Source organism: Pteropus alecto, unplaced genomic scaffold (assembly GCF_000325575.1).
Source record: "Pteropus alecto unplaced genomic scaffold, ASM32557v1 scaffold213, whole genome shotgun sequence".
Classification (NCBI taxonomy): Eukaryota; Metazoa; Chordata; class Mammalia; order Chiroptera; family Pteropodidae; genus Pteropus; species Pteropus alecto.
Window position 1 is genome coordinate 375,779 of NW_006434829.1, and position 10,866 is coordinate 386,644.

Genomic DNA, 10,866 nt, shown 5'->3' on the forward strand with positions numbered 1-10,866 from the left:
CCCACCTCCTGGCCAGCGCCGGGGCCACCGACCATGACCGTGACGGATAAGCACACAAGGCCACCTGAGGAGGGCAGGGAGACGACTCAGGTGGCGCCGGGCACCTGGGACCACTGCCCAGAAGTGTGCAGCCCCCCGGTCAATGGCCTGGGCAGAGGGGTGGAGGAGGGCCACGGGAACCACCGCTTAATCAGACAGCCTGTAAAGAGCCGCTGTGATTTAGAGAGCCAGCTCAGGCCCTGGAACTCTGGAATTCTCGGTAAATCAGGGGCTTGGGGATGAGACGGGAGGAACCAGGCCCCACCTCCCAGTGAGCCTGCAGGGCAGTAAATCTGCAGAAATGGCTTTTATGGAGCTCTGGGCTTTACGGTGTCGTCACTGTTCCTCCTGACACTTAAGGGGAAATGAAACAACGTCTTGAAGAGGGGGCAGGGCTGCTCCCTGGGGACAGGGCTTGGGGGGCAGGGAGGGTGGCCTCACACAGACTCACAGGGAGCTAGGGGGCTCCATCAAAGCATGGTACTGGGGGGTGCCCGGACCCTCAAGTCCTAGTGCCACCTGGCGGGACCCCAGTCCTCACGGAGGTGGGGGCTGCAGCGCCCAGGCGTGACCCCAGCCCCAGAGGGGACAGGACCTGCGGGGAGCTGGACAGCAGTGGGGCAGGGGGAGACTTACGGAGTAGCCTCTGCCCGAGACCGCCTGCGCCGAGCTCTGTGGGAAGGAGGGGAACAGTCGGTAACCAGGCTCGCAGCCCCTGAGGCCCACCCTGTGCACTCCCGGGCCGTGGCTGGAGCTAAGGGCTGGGGGTCGGCACTGCAGCCTGGGTCGCTCCCCTCTGCACAGGGCTCCCCGTCCAGCCTGGATAGGGCTGTGGGACCCCTCCCCTCTCCAGGCAGACCGGGGCCAGGTCTTCACTCAGGTCCTGGGGGTTCCTGTTGGGCAGAGCTCACCCTGGAGGGACCCCCACCCCAGGAGGCCCTGCTAACAGGGTGGCTGGGGTGCCCCAGCTGCCCTGAGCTTGCGCCCTCACACCCACCCCCGTTGCTCGCCTCAGCCAGCAAGTAGAGAGCTTGCAACCAGGGCGGCCGCGGCCCCAGGCAATCATCGGCCTGTTTCCCATCTTAGGGCAGCAGGACTAGCCTGGCAATTAGGCCCCCCCAGCCTCCAGTCCGCTGCGGCTGCTCCCGGGGCTGCTCCCCAGGCTGCCATTTAAATGGTAATGAGGACAACTCCTTCCTTTCCACCTCCACCCGCCCGGCCGCTTCTGCAGCTGGGGGTCAAGAAGACAAAGGCCTCTTCCTGGGCGCCTCCTCCTGCTGGACCCCCTGCCCAGCCCCCTCCCCCTGGGTCCCCCACCAGCCCCATCCTTGTGCGCCAGCCCCATCCCCTAATCGCTGACCAGATCTCGGCTCGTCCCATACTGGGTTCAAGGCCACTCCCACCTGCGGGGACCCGGCTCAGGGCCCTGTGCTCTGGGACCGTGAAGGCGTGTCCCCAGACTCAGGCCACCTCGCATCCAGGCTGAGACCAGCGGACACCCTGCCCCCAGCCCTCAGCTGCTGTTGGGGCCAACAGGGGCACTTCCGGTACGTTCCCTGTAGCTCCCGGATGGCGTGCGTGCCACACACACGGCCGAGCCCACCGCAGCCCTGCCCCCTGGTGCACGTCTCTGCCCGCCTTGCGTCCAGCCCTTGGTCTGGCCTGGAACGTGAATGCTGGCCGGCAAGCTCCTGGGGTACTCACGTCACTGAGCTGGTCCCGGGAGCTGCTCCGCCGGGAGCTGGTGGCTTCGCGGAAGCTGTCGTCCTCGCTGTTGCGGTCGCCCCCTCTGGACACTGCAACCTTCATCTGGGGACAGGGAGAGACAGGCTCAGCAAGCGCAGACCTGACCCCTTCGCACTGCTGGCCTGCTGTGCGGCAGGAGGGGGCAGGGCCAGGTCAGGCCCCCAACGCCAGACTGCAGAGGGCGGGGGCGGAGCGCTGCGGAGCCATTCACTCACAGCCCCGACGGGACGTGCAGGACAGCTGGGGACGTCCAGGAGAGGAAGCTGCTGCCAGCTCTGTCCCCCTTTCCTGCAGTCAGTGGGCCCTGTCAGCTACGCTGCTATGCGGGGCTGGTGCTGTCTCCAGGACGGGGCACCGGCAAGGCCTCCCCACTCCCTGCCCACTCACACTGCAGGCCCCTTGGGTCCGCACCGCAACCCCGGGGCGGGCAGGGGGGCTGCAGGCCACACCGCTGTGTGACCTAGGGCCGTCGCCCAACCTCTCTGTGCCTCGGTCCTGTCCCCTGCAATCCCCCACAGGGCCAGTGTCTCCTGGCCTGGCTGCGCGGTGGCCGGCCCGCAGCTCCTGGCTCCTCGCACAAAAGCTCACTTCACGGAGGAGAAACGGAGGCAGCGGTTAGGTGACCACGCGGCCGGGGGACCAGGAATCCTGCTCACGTTTCTCCTTTTACTTGAAAATAATTTCTAACCTCACCGAGCTGCAGGGAAGCGACGCACATCACAGCCCCGGCCCTGAGCCTCCCACGCCCAGGAAGTCGCCACCCTGAACCACACCGGCCTTGCCTCCAGGTCCCGTCAGGACCCACCGGGGTCCTTCCCACACAGTGACGTCGGGGCGTGCATCAACGCCTGCACCTTCTCCAGCCAGCGGACGCCTCTTCGGGACAGACCGAGGCTGTGGTTCTCAGCCAGCGCACTGCCCAGCACCCTGGGGCTCCTGACCCACGCGCCGCTGACCTGCCCGCTGGGCAGTGTGGGGACACTGCAGGATGTGGAGCGTCCTGCCCTCCTCTCCACCCCCAGGCCTCCCAGCCCAGCGTCCACGCTCCCAGAGTGCGCAGTCTGCCCCAGGCCTCCACGTCTGGCCACTGTGTCGTGAGCACCCTCTTTCTGTCCTCAGGCCAGGGCCCTGAAGAGCCCAAGCCGGGGTCTGTTTGTCCTGAGACCCTGCTTCCTTCCTAGCTGCTCAGAAATGCTACTGGCCAGACACGCCACGCCTCGGCCACAGACGAGCCGGAGTCCTGGCCCTTCAAGTCCATGTCCAGGGCGAGAGCTGCCCTGATGGCCCTGGGGACAGGTGGACGCCCCCGCGCCATGTCCGGGCCTGGCCTTGAGGATCCATCCACCCTCCATCCACCCATCCACCTACCCAGCATCCATCCACCTATTATCCATCCGCCCACCTGTCATCTACCCAGTCACCCACCCACTCAATGCCTACCGAGCACCCATGAGCTGGCTCTGTTTTGGGCGGTAAACAAAACAGACACAAGCCCCTGTCCTCGTGAAGCCTACGAAACAGAGGCCGTCATACGGTTAGCAGACGGCACAGTTGCTAAGGACGCCACCGCAGAGAAGGGCAGGCTCACCAGGAAGAGCCTCACGGAGAAGGTGACACTTTGAGGGGGGAGGAGGCAGCCCTGAGGCCTTTGGAAGCTGGAAGCCGTCTCTGAGGAGCACCGCAGCTCACTGGGGAGGCACCTCTGGGGTGTGAACACGCCACGTGCCTCTGGGGTGTGAACACGCCACGTGCCTCTGGGGTGTGAACTCGCCCCGTTTAACCACTGGCTGGCGAAGCCCCTGAACGCAGAGCGATGGTGGCACACCCCAGGCGTGGGAGAGGACACCTCCCGCAGCCTCACACGGTGAAGGCACTGCCATCAGACAGGTAGGGTTAGGGGTGCCGCCCTCATGCTGGGGCCCTGATTGCCCTGGCAGTAACAGCGAGGCCATGGCGCTTGCCCGTGGAAAACTCCCCCCGACGACCCCTTCCCCACAGGGGCCCCCCACGGGGAGGTGTCTGCCCCTCGCCGCCAAGTGTACTGAGGCTTCATGTGGTTCCACCCAGTGAGCAGACCCGTAGGGGTGGGCAGTCCAAGAGGCAAGCTCAAGGGGCCCAAGAGCAGGACCCAGGGGCACCCCCAGGCCGCACACGGGGCCTTCCCTCTGTGGGAGTCAGGAAATGGCCCTGCCTGGGCCGGACAGAACAAGGAAGCCGCAGTGCTCACGCCACCTGCCCGGGGGCTCCCAGATGGGCCCCATGTGCACACCACAGCACGGCCTCTTCACGCACATGCGAACGCACACCGCCACCCAGCTCCTGACACCTGCCCACTGGCCTGCGAGACGCCGCCAGCCTGCACGCGAGGCAGACGACGCAGAGACGCTCTCTCCGAGCGCTCCACGGCCACGGCCTGCGAACTGTCTCGGCAGAAGCACGCGCCACCCATGGCGACAGGGGCCCTGGCGGCTCTGGAGCTGTGCAGCACGTAACCCGGACAGGCGAACGTGGCAACCAGAGAGTCACACTCACGTCCCCTCAGGTTTCAACCTCAGACATGTGCCACTGCAGGGAGCTCCTGTGAGCTCAGACACAGCTGGTGTGGTCGCTGAGCACACACTACTCAACCATGCACACCCTGGGGGCTCTGGGCTCCGCCCCGCCCCTGCTAGGGGCTCGCCTGTGAGTGCCCTCCCCCACACCTGGGGTGCAGGTGGCCTGTGAATCCTGAGCTGGGGGACTGAGGCTGAGGCCGCCCGCAGACTCCTGCAGCCCAGGGGGAGACAGGCCCCAGAGGTGGGGCAGAAGTCAGGCACCCAAGCACCAGCACCCACCCCAGCCACCAGTAGTCGGCTGGGCCACCAGAAGTGGGGACCAGTACCCCATGGCCAACTCCATGCCACCCCTGCAGAAACCGAGCACAGGCTCCCGGCGGCCCGGGCACCCCATCCGGCGTCTACATGCAGCACGTACACACGTGCCTGTAGCAGACATGGCCCCTCACTCCAGGGCTCACAGTAACCCAGGCCGCCCCAGTCTTCACGGCTGCTCCACACAGCACCCCAGTTACCTCTCGGAGAACTCCCTCCCCATGCAAATTGTGTCGCCTGGGGAGCTTTAAGGGCCCTGGGCCGCCCCACGTGGGCCCCACTTCTTGCGTGTGGGTCTCTGGTTTCCCCGTGGCCCTCAGCAAGTGAGGCTGCAGTGGGCGGCCCGGCTCCCAGCAAAGGTCAAGCACATGGGCCTGACTGGACCCCTGCCGGCTGGACTGAGATGGTGCGTGCCTCCATGAGCCCCCCTCCTCCCCGCCAGCCCGGGTCCCTGCTCATTGTAGCCGGATCCCTGGTGGCCTGTGGGCGCAGGGCCCATCACTTCCTGAGCGGGTGCCTGCTTCCGCCCAAAGCCCTCGCGGGCAGGGTCCCAGGCCCAGGCATACTGGGGTGCCCGCAAGGGCCTCCTTGCCCCAGGCCGCTCCCTCACTCCCCAGGATGTCATGACCCCAGGCTGTAACCTGCAGCTCTGCCCAGAAAGTCCCCTGTATGAGCCCAGGCCTAGCTGTCCCCTGGACCCCCGACTAATTGTTCTTCCCACCAGCAACAGGCACCCAGTTCCCTGGGGCTCAGGGACCCCAAAGAACCTGCATCTCGCCCCACCTGGCACAGCCACCCCTCCATCCTTCCCACACAGCAAGTGACAGCAGTAGACAGCACATTCTACTGTTCTGTCCAAAGAGCCCACCTTCCACCCAGCACTCACACTGGTGCGAGCAGGGGCTTGTACTTTGGGGAGCCTCAGTCCTCAGGGCAGGCAGGGACCCCAGTGCTGAGGGTACTCAGGTCCACACAGGGTGGGATGGGGCGGGGACCCCGGTGCTGAGGGTACTCAGGCCCACCAGGCTGGGACAGGGCAGGTGCAAGCCAGCCCGCGTGTGTGAGGCCAGGGCCTCCTCCCGCCCGCCCTGATGCCCGCACAGCCGCGGAGCACGCGGCCCTCTGCTGGCCAATGTGAGAAGCGGCTGCTGTGAGGCGGGGGTGGGCGGGGGAGTCCTCAGGGCTGAATGCGGACGGGGGCCGAGCAAAGGTGACCCCGATGCTCCCTCTCCGCCAGGTTGGCTGGCAACTAGCATCCTCCGGAAGTCCTTCCGATGCGCCCCCACGCCTGCATCCACCCAGCTGGATAAAGGGCCCTTCAGTTCCCGTGGCCCCATGGCCCTCTGACAGTGAACTGGGGGCTGGCCTGTCCATCTCCCTGCATTAGGCTGTGAGTGCCCAGCAGGCAGGGGCTGTCTCCGTGTCCTTGGCACAGGGCCTGGCACAGTGAGGAGGGGCTCAGGCAGTGCGTGGGGATGGTCAAGTGTACCCACAACCAACACAGGGTCGGGGAGCGAGCGCTGCCCTCTGAGGCTGGCCACCCCCTTCCGCTGCGCCACGTTTTCCACCGGGATTCAGATGGGTGGACGGGATGATGGATGGATGGGTGGACAGACAGACAGATGGGTGAGTAGAGACGAGGCCACCACCCTAGCAGACCCATGCCAGCAAGTGGCGTGTGAATGCTGCCTATGGCCAAGTGTGGTCCCCGCTGCCGGGGGACGGGACAGCCAGGCAGTGCCTCAGAACTCCATGAGAGGGGGCCTGGGGGCGTGTGCCACCAGAGCTGGAGCGGACCCTCAGGGCTCTCTCTTGCCTCCGTCACTCTGGCTGGGCCACTCAGCTGAGCCCTTCGGCCTGCTCCACAGTTGTCCCCATCTGTCTAAAGGACTAATGACCTGATTCAAGCCACCGGCACCTCCCTCGGGCACAGCCTCCCAGCTGTCCCCATGGCTGCCCAGCCCGCCTCCAGCATGAGTTTCTAAAATCATAAATCAGCTCATGTCACTGCACTGCTTAAAACCCCCAGCGGCCCTGCAGGAGAGGGACGTCCACACTGCAACCAGTCCCAGGGACCCGCGCCGAGGCCTCCCCAAAACTAGACACATGCCCTTCTCCCTCGGGTGCCGGCCAGGAGGCCTCCCCAATCGCCTGATCTGAAGGAGCCCCTCTCCCTTGTCAACAGGGCCTGTTGTCATCTTGAATCACCCCACTCACTTCAAGCCTGTCTGGAATTCAAGCTTCATGCGGGCAGGATGGCGACATGTCCTGTTCTCTGCGCCCTGGCCCAGATGGGGCAGGTGGGCTGGGTGCCTCCCACACACGCCCAGGGTCCAGTTTCTCCTCCATCCTCCCCCCGAGAGCACTGTGGGACGTTCCCGGGCCCCGCTCGGGGGCCCACACTCGGGTCATGTGAGGGCCATGCTCAGGGTACATGCTCAGGGGTGTGGGTAGCCTCACCCCAGCTCCCACAACCCAGCCTATTGCTCCCTACGGCTGCACACCTCAGGCACAGGTGTCGATGCCACCTAAAGGCTGAGCGCTGTTCCCGGAGGCCCCACAGGATGGCTCCCGGTGAGGGGATCCGGGCGGGCCCGGCCCGGAAGGCAGGAGACATCATTCTGTGGGTAGCGACGCAGTAATCACAGTAACAGCAGCAAATACAGATGTACAGGTACCAAGGGTATCGACTCACATTTCTGTGTCAACAGCCTAAGACATGTCGTATTGACGATGTCCCCACTGTACAGATAAGGACACCGAGGCCCAGAGAGAAGTCACTTGCCTCAGGCCACCAGGCAGAAGAGGCGGTGCTGGGGTTTGAGAGTGGACATGGGGCAGAGCCCAAGCTCTCCACTGTGGGATAGCCCCTCGGGGGCATGGCCCGCAGGGGGTGGGCGCCTCGGGGCTGGAGCAGGGGCCGCACGCATGGACTCCAGAGGGACCCTGGGGAGTCCCGTCGCCAGCCCCCCCAGCTACAACCCAGGCAAGAGGAGGGGGCAGAGGAACCACCCATATTACTGAGAGGAGCAGACGTTCACACAGCCACCCAGCACCCCCTACGCTCTGAGACGTCTCTTAAATCGACTCACTGATCTCGAAAACCCTGCGGGAGACGTGTCATGACCCCATCCTACAGATGAGAAAGACAAAGTACCAAGGGGTTGAGTCACTTGCCCAAAGCCACGCAGCTAAGTGACAGAGCTGGCTCCCCACCAGACACTGCCAAGGGCCAGATGGGAACTTTCTGGAAGGCCTCTACCAGCCCAGTCAGCAACTGCCTTGTAAGTGATCAGAAAACCCCAAATCGGCGGACAGACTGGCATGGCAGAAGACGTACGTACCAGCCACAACGTTCTTGGTCTCTCACTCTCCTCATACTTACCAAGGCCTCAGGGCCCAGACCCGGGCCAGGCTCGGGGTTATGAGGACCAGAGGGGTACAGATGAGAAACGGGGCACTCACCACCCAGCAGAGGGGGAGCTGAAGGGGGCCCAGGGCCTGGAGGTAGGCGGTGCAGAGCAAACCACAGTGGGCCAGCCAGAGGAAGGCAGGTGGGCGGGGGAGAGGCCAGGCCACCAAGGACCCCATGGGGCATGTCTAGGGCTCAGGGCTGGACCCTGAGTGTGGAGGGACTCTTCCAGAACAAATGGGCTGCTTAAGGAGTCTCACAGCTGGCAGGTGGGCGCACGGGCAGAGAGATTATTGGAGGCTGGGAGGCCCGCAGTTACATCACTGCTGTCTCCGGGAAACGTCAAGGTCAAGGGCACGGATCTAGAACCGAGCTGCCTGGGTCTGAGTCCTGGCTCAGCCACTTATTCTGTTTGTCTTGGGCGAGTTACTGAGATTCTTGTTCTCGCTTCAGTAGCCTCATCTGAAAAATGGGACTCACAGCACGCTGCCTCCCGGGCGTGGCGAGTGATTAAATTAACCGCTGCAGACAGTGCCTGAGCAGCTGGGAGGCTGGCGGGGCGGTGGTGACAGGCGGCCATCCAGATTAGAGTCACCGTCTTTAACAGATGCAGGTCTCTTCAGACCGTCTGTTCCGTCCTGCGCGTCAGTCTGAACTGAGAGGTTATAGCTTAAGAAACTGCCTCTCCGGGATTCGATACAAAAAAAGTAAAATGTCTCACTGATAATGTTTATATTGGTTATATGCTGAAATGATACTATTTTGCATCTATGGAGTGAAAAAATTTTAATTTTGTCTCTTCTCACATTTTTGATGTGGCTATCTGGACAATTACAATTTTGCGCGAGGCCCATCAGCCCCGTCTCACAACTTTGCTGCTCTACGCCCGGCCTACAGCGTCGGAACCTCAGAACCTGTCCGGGGCCTTGGGCAGTGCCCCTCGGCCTTGGGTCCCCCACCCCCAGCCCCGGGACAGGCTTCTTGCCAAGTCCTCCAGGAGAGGGCAGGTGACTGGACGTGAACATTGTTCCCCTTAAAACTGCCCTGACTCTGGCGAACTGCTGGGTCTGTCGTGGTCACTGTGGCCTCTGACAAGGGGAGGGGGGCCACCGTTTTTTTCTGCTGGCGGAAGGTCAGCGCAGCGTGGCCACACGCTGGCCTCTAACATTAAGTGGCGAATCATGCAGTCTGCTGGAAGAGGCTCCGCCGGCCATGGGTCAGGACGTGTCCTCAGCGCCTGGTGACGCAGCTGCTTAGGGAGCACCGGGCCGCCCAGGGGCGCATCCCCGGGGTGGTACTAAAGAGGCAGGGCTTTTGGGGGGTGACGGCATTCACCTGCAGCTGGCCTGCCCAACAACGCCTGGGGCACACACAGGCGCACGCAGGGGACAGGCACGGCGGACACCTCCTCCCCAGGGATTCTACAGCCTGGCTGGGGTGTCCCGGTGGACACTGGACATGGTACGCAGACCCCCTTCTAGGACCAGGAGCCTGTCAGCCCATCAGGGGTCACTCACACCTGTGTGCCTCCCATCCTCCTGCGGATCCCAAAGCGTCCCCTTAGTGAGCACCTGCCCGGCAAACTCTAGCTTAGCTCTCGCCTTGTGAGATTCCAACACAGACACCCCCTCCTCCCTGACAACAAATGCCACCACCAGCACCCTCCTTGTCGTCAGGGCTGAGCAGGGACCAGGCACTGCATGAAGGGCTCTTGTCCCCTCCCCAAGGCCCAGTCTGCAGATGGGGACGTGGAGGCAGGGGCCGGTGCGGGACAGGAGGGGCAGGCTGCAGGGCACTGGGGAGACCCGGCAGAACGTGGGGTGCCTGGGACAGATAGCACGGGCTCTCACTCCATCTCTGCTCTTACCCATACCCCCGGCCTCAGGGCCAAATCAACTGCCAGGGCCCAAACTCTGCCCCCAGGGCCACACATCTGTGTCCTCTGGTCAACAAGGTAGCTCATAAAATTAGATTTAACTATTAAGGTTTCAAAATTGCCGAATCCACAGAAAAGCTCGCTTCCGGCTGCTCTCAGCAACATCAGGGATCTGGGCTGGCAGGACCTGCCTGTCGTCAGGCAGTGAGGATGGCAGTGCCCCCAGGCCCTGCCCCCTGGGACACGGCACATGCAGTCTGGTCCCCCACGGCAAATGGGCGCCTCCGCAGACCACGCTCCCTGCAGGGGCCCATGACTTTGAACCTGAGGCAGCTGTGGCCATGGGAGGTGGGGCACACAGGGCTTTGGGGGCCCCTCTGGGTTTAGACAGAACTCAAGCCTGTCTGTCCCTCAACGACCACACAGGCAGCAGCAGGGCCCAGGGCCCCCCCACCCCCAGCTCACGGAGGACTTCAACCGGGTGGGGCCGTTCTGCATGGGGAGGCAGTGGGCAGCCCCACCCTGGCTGTGGGGTCCCCATGGGCCTCCGCCCTCTTCCCACCCCTTCTGCTGTGGCCCCATCAGCTGTCTTCCCCACTCCAAGTGGCACTCAGGTACTTTGGTCAACACTCCCAAGACAGAAATGCCTAGAAAGGCAGGGCTGCAATGTCCGCACGTCCCGGCCCACTCCTGGGACATGCTCAGACACGAGCGTGCATGGGGACCCCAGGGCAGATCCTCTCTCACATACACATACACACGTGTGCGTGCACACGGCCTGAACCCTTGCCACTCTTAGCGTGTGACAACAAGGCATGGTGCAAATGCGAGGGCTTCATGTCTAGAAAAAGCCCCTTCCAGAGCAGAGCCTCCAAGTGACAGGAGAAGCAGGTGCCGGCGGCTTGGCTGGTGGCGAGCCGGAG

At 63.8% G+C, this 10,866-nt stretch overlaps 1 protein-coding gene across 1 annotated transcript in view; it reads right to left on the reverse strand.

Moving 5' to 3' along the window:
- FBRSL1 (fibrosin like 1) overlaps window positions 1-10,866 on the reverse strand; it is a gene marked incomplete at its 5' end in the record, with an annotated part of 71,813 nt that overhangs the window by 42,793 nt on the left and 18,154 nt on the right. Inside the window, 2 exons of the mRNA XM_006910044.1 lie at window positions 676-711; window positions 1,744-1,848. Of these exons, the coding sequence (XP_006910106.1) occupies window positions 676-711; window positions 1,744-1,848 (141 nt within the window). The remainder of the gene's footprint in view (window positions 1-675; window positions 712-1,743; window positions 1,849-10,866) is intronic.